The 26,032-nt window shown below is 31.2% G+C and overlaps 2 protein-coding genes across 3 annotated transcripts; both read left to right on the forward strand.

Moving 5' to 3' along the window:
- Positions 1-1,654: 1,654 nt before the first annotated feature.
- LOC122578184 (aquaporin NIP6-1) lies at positions 1,655-5,437 on the forward strand. Its single transcript, XM_043750090.1, has 5 exons — positions 1,655-2,241; positions 2,326-2,550; positions 2,712-2,906; positions 4,566-4,627; positions 4,934-5,437. The coding sequence occupies exons 1-5, from the start codon at positions 2,005-2,007 to the stop codon at positions 5,118-5,120; spliced, it is 906 nt and encodes a 301-aa protein (XP_043606025.1). The 5' UTR covers positions 1,655-2,004; the 3' UTR covers positions 5,121-5,437.
- A 19,046-nt stretch (positions 5,438-24,483) lies between these two features.
- Positions 24,484-25,723, forward strand: LOC122579653 (deSI-like protein At4g17486). Of its 2 annotated transcripts, none has more exons than XM_043751865.1 (3): positions 24,484-24,866; positions 24,973-25,260; positions 25,370-25,723. In XM_043751865.1, exons 1-3 carry the CDS (start codon positions 24,731-24,733, stop codon positions 25,609-25,611), a joined length of 666 nt encoding a protein of 221 aa, XP_043607800.1. In that variant the 5' UTR covers positions 24,484-24,730; the 3' UTR covers positions 25,612-25,723. The 2 variants fall into 2 exon arrangements, with proteins under 2 accessions (XP_043607800.1, XP_043607801.1); XM_043751866.1 differs by having other exon boundaries at positions 24,973-25,137.
- The last annotated feature ends 309 nt before the right edge of the window (positions 25,724-26,032 follow it).

The following is a 26,032-nucleotide window of genomic DNA, read 5'->3' on the forward strand; positions in this document are numbered from 1 at the left end:
TTAGGTTCATTTGAATTCAGACGTGCTAGTTTTTCCCAATTGGCAAATGTATAGTTACATAATTCTGTATCATGCAATTACTTGTCTTCTTCAATCTGAAAAGTATTATACTTTGAAAGACTGCTCCATGAGAAAAGTCAATAACAAAGTTTTTAGGTCCTAAAAATATATTTAAGCATACCATTTGGTTGTTTGATCAAATACAATCAAAAACAACAATATGAGACGACGGAGGATAGCCAACGGCTATGCAAACATTGTTCAAACAATGCAATGCTCTGATTTTTCGCGCTGCTGTCTCATCGGATAGAATTAGAGGCCAAACCTTCCATGTGCTGTAGTGTCAATCCGACCGGGTTGGGTCATGTATTTCAAAAAAAAAACGAATTCACATGCCTCTGCCCTGTTATTAGGCCTCTGTTATTGTTCTAAACACAAACATGCTAAATCTTCTTATTAGATTAATGCATATATAGTTGGCACAACTTCCATTTCCAACATATTTTACTTGTTGAAAGACAAGAAAAAAAGTGATCATCCAACTGCAATGTGTAACAAAGATTCCCTGACAACAAGAAACTCTTATAAAAACAACAATTATGCTCATACATTGTACTCTAGCTAAACAATTTGTAGCCAAGTTAAGAATAAGTACAAGTAAACTCAAACTAAATATAACTATGTAAATTTTAATGCATCAAGTACACGTCATTAAAGAGGCTGGAAAAAAGGTACACCTTGGTATATTATACATCAAGTAATTTAGGCTGTTTTGTTTAAGTATAATGGCACATGCACAATGTGAATCTTACCAGACCATAGGCCCGGTTTGATTTTACTTTTCCTATTTAATTAAGTCATTTTTGTATTAAGTGACTTCACAGCATGACTTTTTCATTTGAGTCGATCTCTTTCAATTAAGTCACAGACAAATAGAACCTAGATGACGGACTCAATTAAAATTTTGTCTGATTAAGTTCCTTAAGTCTTAAACAAACACATCTTATGTATGCTTCTTAGTTCTGACAAACATTTTTTCTCCTTTTTTTTCTTTTTCTTTTTTTTTTTTTTTTTTTTTTGTTTTGTCGATATAGTGACTAATAACTATCAACAAAATGTAATGCTTTAAGTAGTTGTGTATAAGCTATAATGCACCAGGGACATGCCAATATACTAGACGGGCCTAAACAAGGGACGTGTAAAACTTTGTGGGGGCAATTGTCCCAAGCCATCTCTGCGAGGCCTAAGGTGTCTGATGTTTGACCCATTGTTTAGCACGAATCCATCTAGCTAAACTCGAAACAAAATACGTTTTCTAAAGAATTTCACACAAAGATGGAATAAACAAATAGTGGAGGCAAAATGGTCACAAACAATGAAATGAATCAAATAAAAAGTTCAAAAGATTTACAAGATCTGCGGTTGGAAAACTTCTTGTGCCACCACTAGCCACTTTGACTTACTTTTTGATGGGGTCTAATTCCAATAACCACAAGCCAACACAATGTGGTTACTTTCTTCTAAACTTTACTATTGAATTATTGAGATTACCATGAAACCAACCAACCACATGTTTTGACACCCTAAAAAAAGTGGATAATGGCTTCTTGTATGATTGAGTTAACATGACACATTGCCAAATGAGAGTAACTGGAAGAGGGGGGGTTAGGGGACAAAAAAACCAAGAACCATGTCATTGAAAGAATTGCACAAATGGAAGAAAGAAAGTATATACATTTTGATATTCACCGCCCACATTGTGGGGAGGAATTCAAAGCCATTCCCCTTTTTTCCTTCATACATACACATATTTTGTGTAATACAGTACTTATTAAAAAATTCTTATATTAATATTCATTGGGATTCCCCAAGTCAACTATCTTTAAAAAGATGCTTGATTTGTATACTATAAAAGTCCATATATCACTAGCTTCAATCATCAAATCATTATTATTAGCATTCATGTAACAAAAAAAAAAAGATAACAGTTTTGAATAGTGAGAAATGGATAGTGAAGATGCAGGATCAGCCCCATCAACACCAGTCACACCAGGGACACCAGGTGCACCACTCTTTGGTGGGTTCAGACCAGATAGGAACCATCATGGTCCCAATGCCTTCAGGAAATCACTTCTAAGTAGCTTCAAATGTTTTAGTGTTGAAACTTTGGTTAAGGAAGAAGGCACTTTGCCTACTGTTGCTTGTTTCTTACCACCTCCCCCTATCTCACTAGCTAGAAAGGTTTGTCTTTCTTCATGGGCCAATTTCAAGAAAAAAATATTTATTGAAATGTGGAATTTGATTTGTGCTAGTTGTTGTTAACAGGTTGGAGCTGAGTTCATAGGCACTATGATACTTATATTTGCAGGAACTGCTACAGCCATAGTGAACCAAAAGACACCAGGGTCCGAGAGCCTAATCGGGCTAGCTGGCTCGTCCGGGCTTGCTGTTATGATCGTTATACTATCTACAGGTCACATCTCAGGAGCCCATTTGAACCCATCAATCACTATAGCTTTTGCTGCCCTCAAACATTTTCCATGGAAACATGTAAGCATTTTACGCATTTGTACACTGTACAGTACTATACTCTGATTAACTTACTGTGTATGACTAATTAAATATTGTTGTGTACATATCACTTCGTATTAATGCTTAGAAACTAACTAGTACAGTATAATATTGATGATATATTTGGGTTATATATATAGGTACCATTGTACATAGGGGCACAAATATTGGCATCAATTTGTGCAGCATTTACATTGAAAGTTGTGTTTGACCCAATGATGGGAGGGGGAGTGACTGTTCCTTCTGTGAACTATGCACAAGCTTATGCTTTGGAGTTCATCATTAGCTTCAATCTTATGTTTGTGGTCACTGCTGTTGCCACCGACACTAGAGCTGTAAGACCATATTTTCTTTCTTCTTTTACTTTCTCAATTTACTTTTTAGTGCTGTTTTGGTAAAATGTTCATGCTGGATGTGTGGTTGCAGTAGGCAAAATGGTCATGTTCATTGAGTTGAGTGAGAAGTTAAAACAACAAAGGGTCAAATTGTTTTATTCTTTTTTGACACGAGGTTGACCTCAAGAAATGTCTTACTTTGAATATTGTGAGTCGTAATTTTTGAACTTTGACTTTAAATATATATTTTTGTGTTATATAAAACTTGATGAAAGTTATATCATTAAAAACATTTCTAAAACACAATCAATTCATATAACTTTCATCAACTATTATCTAACACACAAAAATTTATCTAAAGTCAAAGTTGTAAAAATTAGACTTTGAAAATTCACAACACTGACACTTCTAATTGAATGAAGGAAGGTATAATTTGTATAAAATTGAGTGCCTCATGTATCTTTTTTAGAATTATTATTATATGAATGGACAAATTTGGAACAGTTAGGCTCGTTACATATAATGAACTTCAATTCCTAAATCCAACTATTTAACTAAAGAACATTTTCTTGGAATAACTTTACATTTCGTTCATATTTAAATATTCCTTTGGCAAATACTACATAGTAAACTTCCAAAACTCGCTATCGTGAGTGCCTAATGATCTATTCGCTAAGTCCCTGTGTTTTCTAACGATCACATGGTGGTTGCGCACATGCCCACATCGCGCTTGCCATGTCTGCTTTCATGTCATTGCTATGTTCATCAATCATCATTACAGGCAATGGGAATATGTTATAATTAATAAGACCTTTTCTATCCAATGCATGCGAATATAGAATCAAAATTTCGAGTTCTACTTTTTTACCTCAATCTTTCTAACACAAGAAAACCAGCACGTACAAATGTCCTTATGATATCTTTAATACCCAATTGATAACAATATATTGGGTAACGTTATTTATGCCACCAATAGTAACTGGATGCATTCATTTATGTCCACATGTAGTATAGTATTCATTTGTTTAATTAATGCTGGATCCAAGAGATGGGGGGCGTGGCTCATAAGTCAATGGTTGAAGTTTGAAAAAAACTTTGAGTAGGTGTTCCAGTGAACTTCAATTATATATGATACTTGACATATGATTAGCCAAATATTTATTTTTATATTGGTATTGGGTGTGATGATTTTGGACTGTCTCTGATCTTGTAGATTTGTTATCATGGGTCGTAGAACAATCTCAAGAAAACCTTTTTCACTCTTTTAATTATGTACCAGTTTTATCATATTAGTGTTATGTCACTGATTTTAAACCATGTCAATTAATGATACCTCTTTAGTTCACTTTTTTATTTTTCAATTATTTAATCACAATAATTTAAAAACTTTACACATGTATATAAAATTTGTAGGTTACTTTCTTGTTATGGGGTGAGTTTTGAATGCAACTACATTGGGGTTATAAGTGGGGCTTTGTACAATTTGGGCTCAAATCGATCATAACATTGTTAGTTTTTTGTATGGTAAAAAAGATGATTTGGTTCATTATAGTGCATATTTTAAAGTGATGGTTTAGCATATTCTCATTTAGATACATGGACCAGTGACTGTTCCTATCAGAATTAGGAAAAGCTAACCCGATTCTTATTTTACGTCAGGTTGGCGAGCTAGCAGGAATCGCAGTGGGAGCAACTGTCATGCTAAATATTCTCATTGCTGGGTACAAAACTAACTCTTTTCCCAGAACCACTCGTTTCGTTTTCAGACTCTAACTTAGGTACAAAATATCAGTAGAACTTGGATTCGCAGGATAAATATCTAACACTATATAAGTATATATCAAATCCAACACTAGACCTTTCTTTCTTTGATAAACCAAAGATTTAACCGCTAATCTATAGTATTGTAGGTCAAAATTAAGCAGTAGACTAACTATAACCCAAAATGGCTCCTTTTCTTGCAAATATTTGAAAATTTTCTCTTATGTACGTTGTTATTGATGAAAGACACATCAATCTTGGTATAGGCCAATCACAGGAGGATCAATGAATCCAGTAAGAACATTAGGACCGGCAATAGCTGCAAACAACTTCAAAGGCCTCTGGATCTACCTTACAGCTCCCATACTTGGTGCATTAGCCGGTGCAGGAGTTTACACAGCAGTGAAACTGCCCGAAGAGGATAATGACCCTAATAAGCCTCTGAGAACATAGTTTCAATTCAGAAGATGAGATCAAGAACTCGTATAAAATTATCACTGCTATGCCAATTCTTATAAGACCGGATACTTTACTAAAAGTCTTCGAAGGGTACGTATATAGACATATCGTTACATAGTGATTACATGGGATTATTGTTGTATCTCGAGTCTTGATATGGCATAAAACTAATTAATGATAGAATTTACACTTGAAGGCTGATGAGATTTTCTTTTCTTTTCTTTTCTTTCTGTGGTACAAGGATTAAAAGTTCTTCTGTTTGTAAAGAGTTGAGAAATAAGTCTAAAAATCGTTGTAGTTCGTTTAGTCAAGGCCATGTTTTCAGGATTGATACGATACAAAATATTTGATCTATCTTCTTAAAGCTAACCTACACCTGCATACCACAAACTCATTTGCGATGAGGGATGAATAGTTAAAAGATAACCGAACCACATGAAGAGTTAATCAAATTAACTTTCTGTTATTTTATAAAATTTGGTTTCAATTGTTTTATAAATTTTATACGAAAAAAAAAAAAAAGGAAGGAAGCCAAAGGCTAAAAGGACGAAAAATAAGTAGGCCCAACAAAATTAATAAGTTTTCCAAACTAATTTTACTCAATGGGCCGGCCAGACAAGTCTAAAATCCAATCCCATAAAGTAGATATTATATGTATAATAAGGGTTTTGTTAGTGACAGCCCTTAAGGTTGTCAGTAAAAATTAATTAAACTTTGTACTTTTCTGTTAGAAAAATCAGGGGACGGTTTTTAATATATAATGTACAAGTTTTTAAGCATGTAATAAGTTGTTAATGACAGCCCTAAGGGCTGTCATTATCATTTTCCATTTAATAAAAATCTATTCAAATGTATAAGTACTTTATGCGTAATATGTACAAGCCTTTAGAGTACATACTATTTTTAACCAAATTTCGTTTTAACCCCTAAAATTTCAATTTTTTAAAACTTTTTTACCCCACAATCCACGTCTAAGTTTTCGCTTTCATTTTCGAGTTTTCGTAACACTAAACTTTTAGGTTCTCATGTTTTCATCAAACAACTTTCACATAGTTACGGGTTTACTTTTAAACATTTGGTTTTTGATTATTTTCATTCAAGTACTTTATGCGTGGAATGTACAAGCTTTAACATTATGCGTAGAATGTACAAGTTCTTATATCACATAATAAGTTTTACCATTTTTTATTTTAACCTTCTAAACTTTCTATTATTTAACTTTTGCCCTATATTAAAGTTTTCGTTTTTATTTTCTTGACACTGAATTTTTGGGCTCTCATGTTTTCATCAAATAACTTTCACATAGTTACGATTTTACTTTTTAAATGTTTGGATTCTCATTTATAATATACTAAAAAGCTATATGAATGTACAAGTACATTATGTGTGGAACGTACAACTATACAAGTTTTCTATCTTTTAACTTTTGCCCCACATTAAAGTTTTCGATTTTATTTTTTTGATACTAAATTTTTGGATTCTCATATTTTCATCAAATAACTTTCACCTGGTTACGATTTTACTTTTAAACATTTGGTTTTGACTATTTTTATTCGTCTTTATATATACATAGCGTTTTTAAATTTGTCTCACATCAAAGTTTTCGTTTATATTTTCTTGACACTGAATTTTGGGATTCTCATGTTTTCATTAAATAACTTTCACATGGTTACGATTTTACCTTTTTCGTGTAGAAAGCGTATCCCGTAGCAACGCGCGAGTACTATAGCTAGTCTTTTACTATTTTTCATTATAAAAAAGAAACAATTAAAACGCACTTATCATGATATTAGACTTACAAATTACGTGATGAATTATCACACATACCAGAAGATATTATTCAATATTCTAAAGTCTTATCCCAAACACATGTTAAAGCTTTTGGGCTAAACATACGAATTAGATTATTTTTCTATTTTTATCTTCTTCTTTTTTTAGAACAGCTACGAATTAGATTATTGATAAATACTACTCGTATAACAATTTCATTATTTAAAATGGTAGTGGAGTTAATTAACTACTTTTAAAGTTTTAATGAACAATCTCACAGCACATGTTCATAAGTTGTACAATAAGATTAAGTTGTATTGTCATTATCAATATCTACTTAATAACATAAGCAAAATAATCACGTAATAAGAATGTCATTTCGTGCAATACCGATGTCACCTCATAGTCATAGGCATTGATCGAATAACTAAGAAAAAAATTAAACAAAATAAGTGGTTTAAGAAAATTAAAGATTAAACACGTAAAATATTTACAATAATCTTCCATAGATAAAAGGCCCCACAAGTTGTATATATAGGTTTTAGTTAAAATAAAATAAGTATTAAAGTATTAAAAGTAAATAAATAAAACAATAGGTTTTTTCCACTGAAAATCAACATGCATCATGAAAATTATTGTGCATCAATTACTTCGTAAATCTCTGTGCATCAGTTTAACCATGATCTAAGGGTCAAGATCTTGTCTTATTTATTAAACTGTAATACTTGTTTTACAATATTCAAAGGGTAGGGTTAACGTTAGATACACAAATATGGAGAGAACCGTATGAACCACTAGTTTCCCTCCCTCTTTCTTCATTTTTGTGTGGTTTTTTATTTTTTATTTTTCACTTCTTGTAATATTTGTTTTGTTTCTTATTTTCTTTTAACAAAAACCCATTCTAAAAAAAAAAATTCTGAAAAATCATATGGGTTACGTGTTAAGAAAACGTATGGATACGGTACGGGCGTTACCCTACATCCATTCTAAAGGGGTTGTCACCGGACGCAAATGGAAATGGTATGGATTTGATGGGCGGCGATCCAAGAGAAGGTGACGGTTGTTACGGTACGGGCTTTGCCCTTAATGCTAAGGGCAAAAGCCCTTAGAGATGATTTTCCAATGGTTCTCACCATATATGTGGTTCTCACTTGATCCGTGAGAACTACTAGAAACTCTAATGGGCTTAGCTCTTATAGTTAAGTGTTACGTCTGTACCGTATCCAACTGTCATCATCTCTTTGATCGATGTCTATCAAATATATACTATTCACATATGCGTCCGGTGACAACTCCTATAAAACGGACAAGGCCAACGCTCGTACCGTATCCATACGTTTTCAACACCTAATACATATGATTTTTTACAAAAAAAAAATTGTTATTATTATTATTTTTGGATGAGTTTTTATTAAAAGAAAAAAAAAACTAAAAAAGTTCAAAAACTAAAAATTAAAAACCACACCAAAAAAGAAAAACAAAAAAAACTAATGTTTCTCACTGTTTGTCGTTCAAATTTTGGTTCTTACATAATCATTTATTAACTAATCAAAAAGTTTAATTAACTGCTTGCTAACCATTTATTAATCTTTAGAGTTTTTTTTATATATGAAACATAACTCTCTATCTCTAATGACTAATCAATCTCCATTTGCAAAAAAAATCAATAATAATGGAAAGCCTATAGTTACTTTTTACTTTCATATATATGTGACAACCGTCATCTGACCGTACTTCCGAAATACTTTCTAGTCATTTCTAGTTGTTTCGTTATGTACGTCGTTAGACTTTAAGACTTTATCATGGAATAAATGAATTTATGTTTGATTTGGGCCTTACGAGCATTTAGACTTTAGAAAAATTGCACGTGGACTCGAGAATAAGAGGAATACTAGATGTCTTGTGGAAATGCCAAATTAAGTAAAATACTTAAAGTTTAATCAATTAAAAATTTAATAAACAAATATCGTCATGTTTATATCCATTAGAAAGCTATTGAAAAGTTACATTTAACTATGTCGATGATATGAATTAACGGGTATCGAGTATTCACGAATGGTCGAGTCAAACGAGTTTTTAGCAAGGTCAAAGCTGGGTCAATTTCGGTCAAACTTAGGGATAAAAAAAAAAGAATAAACAAAACCCTAAAATTCTAACCGTAGCCCCCATCCCATTTCCTCCATCTCTTTCTCACAAAATACACCCTCATCCTCCCTCTCCCTCTCTTCCTCCAATCCGGCCGCCCCCTACTATTTCCGGCCAACCACCAATCGGCAGCCACCATCCACCACGAACCACCACGCACCATCATCATTTTCTTCATCTCCTTCTTATTTTCTTTTAGTTCTTGGTAAGATTTGTTTGGATCTAAGGGATTTAATGTTTGTTCAATCTAAAAGTCGGATTTCTTCATACATATAAAGTTAATCGTGGCTATAAGTCCGAAAATCTTTACATATATGTACATATAAATCCGAAATCTTATGTTTATATATATATAAATCGGTACCTCTTTCTTTTCATCTAAAAATCCGAAATCATTTTACATTTATATATATGTATTTCGGTTGTATGTATGAATATATTTATATAGATTCAAGTGTTTGGCAAAAATATATATATATATATATATATTTCGGTTTAAAGTGTATATGTTTTCGGATTCCTCTTAGATCCGAAATGTTTAAGTATTTATATATATATATTTTCGGTTGTTTGGGGTTTTTGGCCATAAACATACCCGAAATCTCTTTAGATCCGGAAACTAATACAATTTCCATATACTTTTCGGCTATATATTTGTATATATATGATTATAGATCCGAAATCCTTATACTTTTCTTTATATATTTCGGTTGGTTGTGTCTAAGTACATGTACATACATCCGAAATCTTTCATATTCGAAATGATTAGTCCGAAAACCTCTAAGATTCGGATATTCTAGATCCGAAAATCATGTTCTTGTTTAGATTTGGTTTGTTTCCTTGTATTTGCGGTTCATATATAATTGTACAAATCAAAATCTTGTTTAATCCGAGAATAAAAGCAATTTTGTTTAGTTTTTGGTTAGATCTATCATAGATCTGGGTTATGAAAGTGGTTGGATTGTATTTTTGTGTTTGAATCTAGACTTGTTCTTGATTATTGGTTCGGTCAACGCCGGTCAATGCTGGTCAAACTTGGTCAACCCGGCCAGAAAAGGGTTTTGGTTCAAAAATTGGATTTGATTTGTATTTTGGTGTTAGTTCAAATTTTTGGTTTGGTCAAACTTGGTCAACGACGGCTTATTGATAAGGATTAGAGTTTTGGGTATTATTTTGGTCATTTAGTTAAGAAATTAAAGTATTTAAACAAAGTTAAATTATAGTTTAATTAATTTGACCCATGTTTAAAAATTAAATTCCAATATTTATAATTATGAAACTTATATGGGTATATATATATATATATATAAATATATACATAAGGACTTATTAGACATAACTATATAAATACAATAATTAAAATTGATATGGACATATATATATATATATATAAGGATTAAATTAAAATGACTTATTTATATGTATATACAAGACTTAAGTTAATTGAAGTTACTTTAAAAAGGACCTTATAAAGACTATATAAATTATACGACTTCCGGACTTAACATAGTTTATTAAGACGTTATATATGAAGATTTGACGGGATATAAACATTAAAACATGACCTTATTAGACGAACAATTTCATTTGGACAATTAATAAGGACCAAAGACTATGTTATATATATATATATATATATATATATATAATGACATTTGACGAGACATAATGGCACTTCCTAAGACACTAGTATAAGACATGGACTTGTGCAATTAAATAAGTTCTTATGGAGCGACTTGTGAACAATGTAGGACTGTTGGGCAGATAGTGAGCTTGTTTCGAGTGTATCTGACTGTTCGTGTTCTTGTTCGTTGATCTAGGATACTTATACTTGTGCTGCTTTCAGGTGAGTTTCGTAGCCCCTCTTTTTACAAGTTTTGGGGTGGAAAGTATACTTATTTTCAAACAGTTTTGTCGATTTCTGTTTTATGTTCAATATTGAGTCTGTGCGTATAGAGTTACTTGTGCCATTTGACGTGCTTTGATCTTGTTGTATGTGTGTGATTATGTGTTTGTTTGTTGTGCTTTGGACGTACTTATTGTGTGTGTTGAGACTTGAGACTTTGGACTAAGGCAGGTACCGTAAGACCGGACTTTGAGGCATTGAGACTTTTGGACTTATTATGGCGTAACTCTGCTCGTTATATATTGAACTATTACTGGTTTAGACTTAAAATAATCGACAAAAGACTTATTTCTTTGACTAGACTTTTGACTAAAACCTACGAACTCACCAACCTTTGTGTTGACACGTTTTAGTATACTTTTCAGGTGCTCATGTTAATCAGGGATAAAGATTGCTATGCTAGACTGGACTTCGGAGATTAGTGCTCCTTATTTATCGTCAGACTTTAAGGCTACATGACTTGGATTATTTCTTTATGGACTTGTCTGTAATAAGCTATTTTAGCACTGTTATGACTTTGAACTCATGTATTTGGGAATATATTTATTATATTCTATTTCATTTAGCCGTATCTATGTAATTCCATGTCGTGCTGTACTTTTTATGACACCTCATGTTTCCGCCAACGGTGGGGTGTTACAATATATTAGTTTTAAAATAATAATTATAAGTACAACTTTTAAAATCATATATTTGGATGAATGTACTCTTTTATAAGTATAATATATATATATATATTATATATATATATGATGGATTTATAAAATTACATTTGAGTGATTGATTTTGTTATTTGGATTTTGACATGAGAAAACACCTAAAACACAAGTTTTTCTTGTTCAATAGCATACGTGAATAAAAGCAAAAGTACTAAAAGACATTTTTATTTTGTTGCTATTAATTTAGGGATTATGGCACCGGAGTGTAACCAACTATGACTCAATGGTTATATAATGTAGTGACTTTTTAAACTGGCTATCAAATATAAGTACCTTCCATTTTTGTTCTTTTAATGTATCTTACCTGCTAACATCCTATTTGTAACCGGTAATGCCACGTTGGACGTAAAAAATACTAGGGATTAAGGCACCGGAGTGTAACCAACTATGAGCGAATGGTTATGTAATGTAGTGACCTACGAAAGTGTTAAATTGATGTAAGAACCTCTATGTTTTTGTTCACTTGATGTATGCTTCCGGGTTACTCCGACAGCTTTATACTCCGGTCATCTTCTCCGGCTAATTTCTGATACTATCTTTGGTAACAATAATTTTTTCCGGAGAGCAAATGTGAAACTATAACTCAATGTTTAACTTCAATCCCAAACACAATTCAACACTAGATATAGATAGATGCATATACACATTTATTGATTTTAGAACACGATTCAATAATAAAGATATAACTTCCAATTCTAAACTTTGAAACTATATATATATATATATATACATTTATCAATGCACTATACGTAGCTATGGTCCTAATGCTTCCTCTTCGAGAACAAATCCCAAATCTTGTTCCTAAAATCAATTTAATTTCATTTCCTTCACTTTTTGATGGTGACAAACCCTAATCCCCAAATCAGACTGTCTTATGATCACCCCATCATCATTAACTATAAAGATCCAGACATCCCATCCCCACCTCTATCAAGATCCAGCAACGTTGGTACAATGGGATAAAAAGAGGGATTTTGACAAGTGCATGACGACGGTGGTTGTCTGGGTGGCGACTGACATTTGTTTATTTTATTTGTAGCAGTCATCGGTGGTACGTGTCCAGATGTGGAGACGGTGAAGAGGTAGTCGCACCTCTTGAATGGAAAAAAATGAGACCGAGACCACCCACTACAATCTCGTCGGAGTCTAAAACCATCCATCATCCATCTCGCTGGAGTTCACAACTCACAACCCTAACCATGACCGTACAACAGGTCAACCAGTACATGAAAATAACAAAAATGAGAGGTTCTTACATGAGATAGTCAGTTTTAAAGATGACTACATAACATAACCATTAGATCATAGTTGGTTACTATCTGGTGCCATAATACCAAAGTAAAATTAACATTGTTAGTGGTTACCGATACAACAGGTCAACCGTTACATTAAAAGAACAAAAATAGAAGGTACTTACATTTGATATAGCCAGTTTGAAAGGTCACTACATTACATAACCATTGAGTCATAGTTGATTACACTCCAGTGCCATAATCCCATTAATCTATCTATTTATACTATAACTAAAAGAGTAGGTTAAGGTACACTTGACACCCTTAATTCATTTTTTAGGCCTAATTCTCCCTCCTAATTAATTTAGCTCTTTTCTCTCTTTTTTTTTCTAGATTTTTTTTCCTTATTAAATAGATAATTATATTTAAATTTATCATAAATCTTTTTCTATCAAAACAAATCATTTTACATTTTAAAGATATATATTATTTTAAAAACTCTCATAAAAAATAATTATATATACAACCAAAATAAATTTTTATTAATCATTTTCCATTATTCCTCTCCTTTCTAACTATATAAAAAGTTATAATGATAAGAGAAAAAGTCACCAGGTAACATCAAAGTACTATTTCTTAACTACTGTTTTAGGATGCATGATGTGATATTATGTGATCGATAGTGTAAAGATGACCGTTCGAGTTCAAGTTAATACTTATCCATTAGTTTAACAAAACAATCGATTCATATATATGTCCAAAAGTGATCAAATTTAATTCACTATTTCAAGACACTCATTTAGGATATGCCGTGCCTAACATATATACATTATCATCATGAATTAGTATATATATATAAAAAAAAAAAACCTTATAAGTTAAATGTAAAAATATATTTAAAAAGAAATTAAAATATTCATATGTAAATATTGAATGCTAAATATTGGATGGTGTTTAGGTTTACCGTCATTATTATTTTAAACTAGAGGGTACACAAACAATATGATAGTGGTGTTACTGGGTCTGTCTCCGAGATTATCTAAAAAAATTATGCCCGATGTGAAAACAAAAAGTGGGCCCCAAGATTATAGTCGGAAAAATAATAAAAGTCTATAATTAAGCATAAATACAATAACAATAATTTCATAAAATGTATTATAATGAAAAAATATAATTTACATAAGATCATCTTTATCATTGAACTATGAGATGGTTTATCATTGAACTCCATTTCAATGTTGGATTGCACGCAAAAAGAGAATTGATTTTGCACACTTGTCATTAATTGAATGGTGAATTTTTATAATAAGTGAAAATTTAAGAAAGATTGAGTTGTATACGTGGAAGAGAGATATCAATTTTTAATTAAATATTGGGTTGATAAAGTCCACTGATGTGGTAGTCTAACATTCATTCTTTATCATTGGAGGAGCTATGGCCTATGTGTTGACTAAGGTGACTATGACAACCCCACAATATCTATAAAAATCTATATTTTTAGTAATATTTCTATGGATTTATTTAATTTTAAGGTAAATGGCGACCTTAAACTAATGTAATTGAATTTTATAGTTTAGTTTTACACTTATTAGTTTTATGAAAACCGTTCAATGAACCCGAAACAAAAATCTGCTGAATCTTCCGATCTTCGTGCCATTACAATACAATTTTACAATATGTTAACATCAAAGAAACATATTATATTGTATCTCTAAGTCTAAAACACCGAAATTAATTCCGAGACTTAATGCAGCCAAAGTGAAAAAAAATCGGTCTGCTACATTACAATATGAAAGAAAATATGATAGTGTTGGAAATCCTAAACCATAATTACAGGATTCGCTGAACACCTACAAGTTTCGTTTTTTTGTTCGGTGATCCAATTCAAGAACTCATTCGCAAACCAAAGACAAAAAACATTGATCTCGTAGAGAATGGTTCGACGACCACAAATGGGTGTGGTTCAACAAATTGGACATGAAAAGTTCACGTTTTGACAGAAATGAGTTCGGTGAATTGTGTTTAGATTTAGTGATTTTTATTTAACTAGTAACTAAATATTGCAATTGTCAAAATAATAAAGGGATGAAAAAAAAATATAAGATGGAGTATTTTTAAGTATTTTTTTATTTTGTGTAGTTGGTTTTAAAATTTTAAGTTTAAAGACTTGTAATTTGTTTTTAAAGGTATTGAAAATGTTTTGACTTTAGAGTATTGAAAATGAGTGTACCCCCTCCCAAACCAAATTTGCGAGACCCCGCGAATTGCGATCCCAAATCGCACACCAAACCGAAACGAACTGTGAATCAGATGACTATGTCCTAAACTACAAATCCCTACTTTTTTTATATTCGAAAAAAAATATATTTCAAGCCATGTTGCTGTGATAGTGCTATTAATTGATTTTACTAGCTAGAAACATGATAAAAGGTATTGTGTATGTTTCGTGCTCGTGTTTATGGAAAACCCGCAACGAAAGAAAGTTCGCCAATGGAAATATCACTAAAGAAAAGATAATGCAAGACATCAAGATGATAAGCTTTTTATGGTAAAGAATTAGAGGAAAGGATCGAACAACGACGCAAATGGTATAATTTTGATATTATGTAAGCTTCCGTTTTATTCTTTGCCACACCACTAGTTTGGGGTGTTTGGTCATATTTGAATAAATTTTAACTTTTCAAAAAAAAAATAAAATGATTTTACTATAAAACCTATACCACAAAATGTCGTTTTTTAGGACTTATTAACGAAGCGCGTAACCCGACCAGGGAAAATAGTTAACCCGACCACCCACTATTAGCGGCGACGTCGTCGCAAATAGTGGGCCCCTCTGTCAGTCAACGCCTGCAACCATTCACGTGATGTCTGTAACGATTCCCGAATCTCGTGGGTGTGGACCCCACTATTAGCGGCGACGTCGCCGCAAATAGTGGGTCCCCCCACTAAGTCTTCTTCTCCTCTTCTGCGTTTTATTCATCTTCTCCTCCGAACTCCTCCTCACCCACGTCTAGATATTAAATTAGAAATCAAAAACTCTGAATACTTTTGTTTAAGTATTATAACATTCCAAACAAATTTTTTATTTGCTTAATAATTAATTAGAAAAATTGTATTTTAATATTTTATTTGTTTCTAATACTCTCTAAATCTTCTAATACTCTCTAGACCTAATTATATATCTCTTTCGTTTTCTCTTTTACTAACCCTAAACCTAATTAGCTATTTAAGCATTCTCATCTAATATCCAAGACTAAATAATGCTTCATTTTCATATCTATTATATAAATAAACAAAATTTTGATTCTTTCTTTCTTATTTGGCATTTTTAGATTCTTTCTTATTAATAATCTTTTTTATATAATTGTATTTATGACATTATATTAAATTTAATCCCCCATTAAAAAGTTTCTTAAAAATAGCCAAACTTAATGTAAATAATATATATATATATTTTTAAAGATTATTTATACTAACATTTTTTTAGAATAAAATTTTATTTCGAAAAACATGTGTTACGTCATTCATTATACTTGTTTTAGTTTTGTTTTCATAAATTATGCCTCGTCATTCATTAGCACACGTTGTAACAATTTTTTACTTAGACTATGTAGCAAATTCACCTAAGTTATTAGACAATATTAATACTTATATTAACATTTTAGTAGGTTTATATGTATAACCAGTAAATTAAATTTAATTATTTCATCTTTATCAAATATACCCTTCTTAATTATATAATATACCATAAATAAAATAAATATATACGTTTTAAATAAATATTAATGTTAAAAAGTGTAAGTTAGTTGTGGAATGCAAAAATATTGTAACTTGTAAATTACAATGACTCTTTTCAATTATTATAATATATCATAAATGTATGATAATATGTAAATCTTTCAAGTTTCAAATTTATATATAAATCCACGTATTGAAAAACTAAGTTAGGCAAAATTCTCCAAATCCCACTCATTTCTTACATTTTTTTTACTACGGTCTTTTTTCACTTAGGTTATTTTTATATAATATATTACATTTTCATGACTTTCGAAAGAGACAGATATTTCAAAAATATTTGTCGTACTTAATTTTTGTGACATAAATTTAACTTTTATTACTTTGTAATAATAATTTTTTTTAATGACATATCACTCTATCACTATCGTAAATCCGTGTTCATTATCCACGGATTAACCATTCAGTAAACCATTCACTGTACGAGGTATACCAAGTCATCAGTAACGCTGTACGAGGAATGCCACGTCATCAGTATTTGCGGCGACGTCGCCGCTAATAACTGGTGGGGTTGACCGTTGACCTGGTAGTGTTACCCAATGCCCTTATTAATAATGGCTCTAGGTTTGGGTCTTTTCTCTTTGCCCTAAGAGCTTGCATTGTGGTGTTGGAGAGGACAGGGTAATTATGACAACTTCCGTGTATATAGTATATATAACTAATGTAAAAATACTTAATGTTAAAGTGACAGTATATGTATTTTAAAATGAGATGAGTACCCGCGCAATGCAGCGGCGGTGGCGGCAACGGGTGGTGCTAGTGGCGGTGGTGGTAACGATGTGGCTATTAATCTAAAATTAATTAACGTAAATGGTAGTGTAGTTATTTTATGGTTAAGGGGTGTATCTTTTATAAATAATTTTATTAAGAATATTATAAAAATATTAAATGAAAGTATTTAAATTAATTAATAAATGAGATAGATAGTTTGGATAAATATAGGTGTAAAATTCTTTAGGGATATATTATGTAGATTTAGTGTATGAGTTAGGAATGTGTTGAAAATTAAGGGTATTTTGAGTATTTTAAAGGTAGAGAGTTAAAAAGAAGAAAGATAAGTTTATTTATTAATATAGTATAGATTAGAGCAAGTAATTAATGTAATGGAGCTGATATTCGTACCATAAAAATTAATAAATGTACCAAAATTGAATATACCATATTTGTAAAGTATGTTGCGAAACTTGTATATTGTGGTATACTTATCATTTCTTATGGTATATTTATCATTTCCTTTAACGTAAACGTTAATGGATAGAGTAATAATGTAATTAATTCATGGGTATATACGAATAGGGTAAAGTTATTTTGAGAACCTTTTTTTTACGAGAATCTTTGAGAACTTTTCAAATCAAGCCCAACCGATAATTGTTCTTTACATGACAATTGTTTTTTGACTGTTTAATAAATAACTTATGTGTAATTTTGAAGTTTATAATTGTGTGAATGCATGGATTATCATCTGTTATACAATTATGTGGAGATTTGGATTCTTGATCACATGTGCACGAATATTGCTATGATCACATGTATGCAAGTCGATCACATGTAATCATAGCAATATTCGTGCACATGTGATCAAGAATCCAAATTTCCACATAATTGTATAACGGATGATAATTCATGCCACTACACAATTATAAACTTCAAAATTATACATAAGTTATTCAGAAAACAATCAAAAAACAATTTTCATGTAAAAAATAATCATCAGTTGGGCTTGATTTGAAAAGTTTTCAAAGGTTCTCGCAAAAAAAGGGTTCGTAAAATAACTTTTCACTATACGAATAAATATAAACATTTCTAACTTGAATAAAGTGTAACTTTCAACAAATTTTATAAAAATTTTATAAAGTAGTATTGATATAGTATGAATGTTAGATAGCCCTCGTTCGGCATACACTTGTGACTTTGTGAGTTTTGGCTCATGTAATATATTTAAGAACCCATCATTGTAAGTTTTGGGTTCTGATATCATACTGTACATTTTGTAAATATGTCTGGAATTTATATGGAATTGTTAATGTATTTTTTCAAGAAAATAAAACTATATTTATCTTGTGTAAATTTGCACATATGTTTACATATACTTACGTGACAACTTTAAAATCAAATTCTGTGTGAACTATTGGAGACGTTCTAGGCGTGTTAGAATATTTATGTACGTATAAATGTATAATCACATCACATAATGTAATACGAGTACAATGAATGCACATGGCCTCATTTTATTAAATAAGTTGTTTGAGGGTGTTGTACGTCCCAATACGAGACCTCCTCACAAAATGAATGTGTAGATGCATATTCTTAATCCTAAACAATAAAACAGGAGTTTGATATGTGATTGAATTTAAAAGGAAGATTCCATCAATGAACACCTTACCTTTTCATATGAGGAATTTTGCCAAACTAATTCAAATCACGATATCAACTCTACGTCACATTGTCTAAAGTTCCGATTGTGAAATCTTAGAAGAAGATCTTAACACTGTGTAAGTATCTTAACATCGTCGTATTACGCGGATAACGTGCTGGTAGATAATAATTAAAGTATAGTGCAAGTAATAAATTTCTAGTCCTATATAGCTTGTAATTAAATGGCTCCATTATTGATTTAAGTTTTCTTATAGTGTTGCTTATTCTCGGTATAAAAACAAAATATTTACTTTCATGTGCCAAGAAGCAATGAAAATATTATTTTTTTTTATTAACTAAACATGCACAAGTGAGTTTGTTTTAATGAATTAAGTTATAAGATCGATTTAGTTCTTAAAATGCTTTATGGGATTTTCACATGTTCGATCGACTGTCGTCCGCTATATGAATAAAAATATTTAAAAAAGGGGCGTTACACTCACATCTTCCTTTACAAGTAAAAGACAAATACCAAAAACATATATGGAAATAGGCAAATTTAGTTTGCTAAACAAGAATTCCAACTGGCAAATGACAAATGTAATACAAAAAGTAGCTTAGTTAGTTCTCTTGTTTAACTTTAGAGATGTGAAACCGATGGATTGACTAATATGTCAAATGAATAAGTTTGGATGCATTTTAAATGGTTTGGATAAATTAAGCCTTTCAAAAGGAAAAAGAAAAATATTGTACATCACTTGGTATATAAATTAGCTCAGCTTGGCCATCCTGTTTTTCAAGTAAGAATATCTACGTATTCCATTCATGGGAGTTGAAGAAGCATTCTCATCAACATGCCACACATCTAAAACATACAATTATCACCATCAAACATGTGTTCATGATCCTAAGTTCGACCTTTGTCTATCTTTGGAAGATTATGACCGGAACCATAACCAAAACCGTCTGAAAAACACCAACAACAACCTTTCCGAAAATATGATAAAAAGGCACAAAGTGGTGTTCACTTCCAATGAAGATCATAATCAAACATCTAGAAGAGTATTCTCATGCAACTATTGCCGTCGAAAGTTCCATAGTTCTCAAGCACTCGGAGGCCATCAAAACGCACATAAAAGAGAAAGAATGATGACTAGGCACAAAAATATAGATAAACATATGTGCACCAATTGGTCTTGTACTACTATGGCTTCCTTTGGGGTCCAGGTTCACTCTATGATGGTTCATAAGCCAAGTAGTTATGGTTTCTCATCATTTGTTAGCTCTAGAAAGCAAATGATAGTTGCAAAACCAAAACACAACCCTGTTGGATCATCATCATTAGTGATATTGAACACTCGTGATGGTGATGATATATACAATGGTGGTTTAGGGTACGTCGAAATGACCCCAGGAGGTCGTTGGGACGGTTGTTATTTAGAAAACAGTCAAGATGATCAATTGCAAAACCTAGATTTGACACTCAAACTCTAATAAATTTTCCATTGTTCTGTAGCTTAATTTAGCTTGTTTTATATTATGGAATACAATATGTTTTCAATTTTTAAGCTTATTCATCATAATCTAGAGGCAAAAATTTTAAATTATATCGATAAGTTATGACATATGCATGGGAGGCCCTGAGGGGGCAAGCAAAACATCCGTCCGGGGCACAATTTTGAGGGGCACAAAAATTTCAAAAATTTTCTATATATATTATATATGTAAAGGTATAGGTAAAATAAAACAACCAATTTGTTATAAAAAATATTAAGCGAACTTATCGAATCATTGGTTAACTACTTTGGTATGTAAATCTAATACTATTATTTTGTTGTTGTTATAATGTCTTAATTATATAAATTTTTTTTGCTTATATAGTTAGGTTCCTAAGAATTGAGGACACTATTTTTCTTGTCTCGAACTGGACACTTATTTTCACCACCACCACCGTACATTTGCACTCATATTAGTGTGTCTATGATAAAATTTTTAGGCTGAAAAGCTTTGCAAATTGTTATAGACTTATAGTGCCACAAAACGGGCCTCACGGATTAGTTACCCTATCGAACAAAACAGATATATACGTAGTGCCATGGAGTTGGGCCTCGGCCCAATTGGTTTTAAAATGGGTTGGTCGTGTACCAATAATATTAGGGAAAATTTTCATATATATCCATCCATTTATCGTAAATGAAATTGAATTTACAATCTATAAGTCGACGAGTCACCTTATTGTTAAGTGTCCTTTGGTTAGCTAGGTAATTTATCAATACGTCACGACTTTATATTTAACGAAACCTTATTTGACCTAAATGGTTAATCGTTTTGATCTAAACTATTAACCCCACAATACATACTATTTACCCAATTTTAAAATAAAAAAATACGAGTAGTTAAATAAAATAAAATAAAGTTGACCTCATATTTACCTCTTTCATAGGTGATTGTTTTCACCCACACCTTTTCACTTACCCTTTTAACTTACTCTCATTTACAATTTATCTACTCACTACCTTTTTTCGCCTATCTCTTTCACCTACCCTTTACAAATAGTCTGACAGTTAACTCATCTTTGGGTTGAATATGAGGTCATCACCTAAATGGTTAATGGTTTTGATCTAAACTACACTCTTGTAAGAATATGTAAAGAGATACGAAGGCATACATAGAAGTTGTGCATTAAGTTACTAAAGCTTCATTACTATTACCATTCACTTTTAAATTTAACCCCATAATACATACTATACACCTAATTAAAATAAAGAAATACAAGTAGTTAAATAATAATAATAATAATAATAATAATAATAATAATAATAATAATAATAATAATAATATAAAGTTGACCTCATATTTACATCTTTCATATAGGTGATCGTTTTCACCCACACCCTTTCACTTACCCTTTTAATTTACTCTCATTTACTCGTACAATTTATTTACTCACTACCTCTTTTCACCTATATCTTTCACCCACCCTTTACAAATAGTCTGATAGTTAACTCGCCTTTGGGTTGAATATGAGGTCATGCCTTCGTACATACAAGATTTGCAGTATCAAAAAAAAAAAAATCATTTGTTTATAAAAATGTGAAAAAAATATATAGTAAAAAAAATTACATTTAAAAATGTGAATAAATTTCAAAAGTTATAATTTTTTCACACTTATAAATGTGTAAATAAAATTTTACCCCTTAAAAGTGTGAACAATTGTCAAATATTTTCACACTTAAAAGTGTGAAAGTCAATTTGTAACACATGATTTATTCACACCCTCCATGTGTGAAGAAAACAAATGTTACAAATTAACCTTCACACTTTTAAGTGTGAACAATTGATATATGTTTACATAGTACATACTTGAAAGTGTGAACTTTTTTTTCCACATATATAAGTGTGTAAATATTATAATTTTTTAAATTTCTTCACACTTTAAAATATAAATTATTTCTATACACTTTTAAATGTGATTAAATTAACAAAAAATTTCACACTTTTCTAAGATATGAAAAAACAAGTGTGAAAAAATGACATATTTGTTATAATGATGAAGCCTTCACCCGTCACGAAGTCGGCCTCAGGACATCATCTATTTTGGCACATGAAGCTAGACGTGGACAAAATATCCGGTTCCAAAAAAACCGATTTGGATTATATAGGAACTGGAACCGGTTCTACTTTTGGATTTAAAAATTAGTTCCAGACCGGTTCTTGGACAAATAAATGAAAAACCCCGAAAAAAGCGGTCAGATCTTGACCAAGAACCGGATTTTCGTCACATTGACTGAACCGGTTCCGATCTCTTGCCCACGTCTGCATGAAGCCATGCCTTAAACTCACCTATGATTAGAGGACTAAGGAGTCTAAAACCCGAAGCGGGCAAGTTGGTTTCACTACCCTAGAATTCTAGAAACATACATTTTATCACGCAACCATTGGAAAATCATTTTTAAAGATGTTTCAACATTCTTGTATATAAACCACTGACCAGCCTTTGACCTTTTCTGATTAAATAATTCCCCAACTTTAATCATGTTCGTTATAGATTTTTTTAATCATTGGTCATCAATGAACTTTTGAATATTAATGCCTGAAAAGATTGGGTAAAATTATACCATGATCATTTTGATCTTTATCAATTATCATGTTTTTGTTTGTTTTTACTCAATGATAGAATAGCTGTTTTAAATGCTTTTTTATGCATACACTGAATCTATATATTTAATTATGGTAGACTGCCTTTACCTATAATATTTTTCTCTTATCATAGTTTATTTGTCGTATTTTTTACAACGAATATGTTAATATTTTGCCTTTTTTTTTTGAAGCAAAACCTAGGTCATGTTGAATCATAATGTAAAGTTTTCTATCTGATCATGTTAAAATTTAGAAATGGAAAATAAAAATTATAGAAAACAACGCAATTTCGCATTAAAAATGATAAAACAATGTTTTTCATTCTCTTGTAAAAACGTACTAATTTTTGGTAAAAGTGTGATTTGATTATTTATTTTTGAAAAACAATGGATGTTTTCCTCATATTTAAACGCATTTTTAATAATTTATGAAAGTCATTTCGAATACTTAAGTCAAATGGCTCTAAAAATAATAAAAGTATCGTAATTTTGTCACACAAACGATATATAATATATAGCCTCCTGTCAATGTGGGACTAGTCCATATAGTAGAGGTAGGCCTAGCAAAATGGGCGGATAGGGTGGGTTTGGGTAACGGGTCAATGTGGGTGCGGGTCGAAATGGGTGCGGGTCTAAGCGGGTCATTTTAAAAATGCGGGTCAAATCCGTTAAATTTTTTCGAGTTTTTTTTTCTCATTGTGTTTTTTCAAAAACTTGTATATGTATATATATATATATATATGGGGAAAGGTTAGGTAAAGCATGCAGTACCTATCTTAGGTAAAGCAGGGGGGGATTATGTAAAATTCAGGAGGAGGTTATGTAAAATTCAGGGGGGGCTATGTATGTTTATCAAATTTAAAGGTTTGATTTGTAATATTTTTTAAAGTGGTAGTACCTAAGCTTAGGTAAAGTCTTCAGTACGGATCATTTTCCATATATATATATATTGATATACCGAAATTTAAATGGAACATTAAATATAATGTAATAAATCTAATTAGATTTTAGGTAAAATAAAACAATAAGTTTTTTTCATTAAAAATCACTATACATCATGAAAATCATTATGCATAATATATATATATATATATATATATATGTGCTATATGAATCTTCATGAATAATTTTATTTATTTTACTTTAACCGACCCTTATATAACTGTTTATTTATTTTATAGTAAAAAGATTATTTGAGGGGAAAAAAAATACCCACGTTAATATGTCTATAAATAATTGTTTGATTGAACGAACCTTGTGACATAAAAGTACAATAATGTTCCATTTTCCCTCTACTGAAAAAAAAGCCATTTCAAATACAATTGTTTTGTTAGTGTAAAAGTTTTAACTTCATTCATACACTTGTTCTTTCAATAGTGAATGAATGAATTTATTCCCTGCCACATTCCTTCACAATAAATTCAAAATTTAAAACACCCCCAACATCAACGTATTAATTCCTGATAAATATAACCAACTCCTTTACTTATTCATTTTTCCGTTAAAAAAACACACAAACAAAAAAAGTAGAGAGAAAAAAAAAATGTTGTGCGGAGCAATGTCTGCAAAGCGTGCAAAAGATGGTTCGGTTCCTGTGTTCCTCAATGTATATGATCTAACATCCATAAACGGCTACGCTTACTGGCTCGGCCTCGGTGTCTACCATTCTGGCGTCCAAGGTGCCCATTTCGTAATCTATTATACTTAATTTGTCCGTTTCAAAAAAAAAAAAATTTCGTTACAATATTAGTATGTTTAATTAGTGTTTTTTGAAAATATATACAGTTCATGGAATGGAATATGCATTTGGGTCACACGAGCGTGAGACGACTGGAATATTTGAAGGAGAACCGAAACAATGTGAAGGGTTTGCGTTTAGAAAACAGATTTTGGTTGGATGGACCGAAAAGAATAAAAAAGAAGTTCGAAAAGTTATGCAAGACCTTGCTGGTAACTATAAAGGAATTTCGTATAATCTAATCACGAAAAATTGTAACCATTTCTGTAATGATGCTTGTATTCGACTAACTGGTAACACGATTCCTCGTTGGGTTAATCGTCTCGCTAGACTAGGTAGTAATAATATATATGTATTCAAAATATATATACTCGTAAGCAATAAGCATATTTCAAAAGTTCTATGTTCTGATAAGTTGTGAACTTTTTTTTTTTTTTTGGTTAGGTTCATTGTGTAACTGTATAATTCCAGGGAGTTTAAGTTCGACTAGAGTTGGTATCGAAGATAACAAAATGTACAACGAAGGAGAGATGAAGACGAAGTTAAGGAGTCGATCTAGTAGGTTTGCTTCGTTTTCTAGCTCTTCACTGTTGTATGAAAAATCGTCTTTTTCATCACCTCCGGTTGCTAGGACTAGAAGTCATAGGAATCGTGATTCATCATCGTCTTCTTCATCATCCTCTTAGAATCATTAGAAAGTTGTTAATTTTATTTATTTATTTTAATTCTATATGTTTTGTCTTTGTAATTGTGTTAAGAATATGGATACTTTATTTATGATCATTGCTTTAGGAAACATATTTGTGTCCTTGAGTGTGGATGCCCACAATGTTCATCCAATGCGTACGGTTAAAGATATGAAATCTTATACATGAAGTTTTCCAGTTAGATCATCATATTATGAAGATTTTACTAGCAGTTTATATCTGTTAGAGTACGTTGTTGAAACAATTTTATTTAAAAAGGATAAATGGGTGGGAACCACCCAGAGCGCATATTGCATATAACTCATACCTGATAAGGCTATAAGTCACTGTTATGACCCATGGATCACAATCTATAGTTTCTTCACTTGACTTTGGCAAGTTTCGAATCAGTGATCTGTAG

The sequence above is a fragment of the Erigeron canadensis genome, chromosome 8, assembly GCF_010389155.1.
Source record: "Erigeron canadensis isolate Cc75 chromosome 8, C_canadensis_v1, whole genome shotgun sequence".
Classification (NCBI taxonomy): Eukaryota; Viridiplantae; Streptophyta; class Magnoliopsida; order Asterales; family Asteraceae; genus Erigeron; species Erigeron canadensis.

Coding starts and splice junctions, on each gene's coding strand:
- LOC122578184 (XM_043750090.1), top strand. CDS start 2,005: ATGGATAGTGAAGATGCAGGATCAGCCCCATCAACACCAGTCACACCA. Junction 2,551..2,711: donor AACATTTTCCATGGAAACAT/GTAAGCATTTTA, acceptor TTATATATATAG/GTACCATTGTACATAGGGGC. Junction 4,628..4,933: donor CTAAATATTCTCATTGCTGG/GTACAAAACTAA, acceptor ATCTTGGTATAG/GCCAATCACAGGAGGATCAA.
- LOC122579653 (XM_043751865.1), top strand. CDS start 24,731: ATGTTGTGCGGAGCAATGTCTGCAAAGCGTGCAAAAGATGGTTCGGTT. Junction 24,867..24,972: donor CTACCATTCTGGCGTCCAAG/GTGCCCATTTCG, acceptor AAATATATACAG/TTCATGGAATGGAATATGCA. Junction 25,261..25,369: donor TAATCGTCTCGCTAGACTAG/GTAGTAATAATA, acceptor TTTTTTGGTTAG/GTTCATTGTGTAACTGTATA.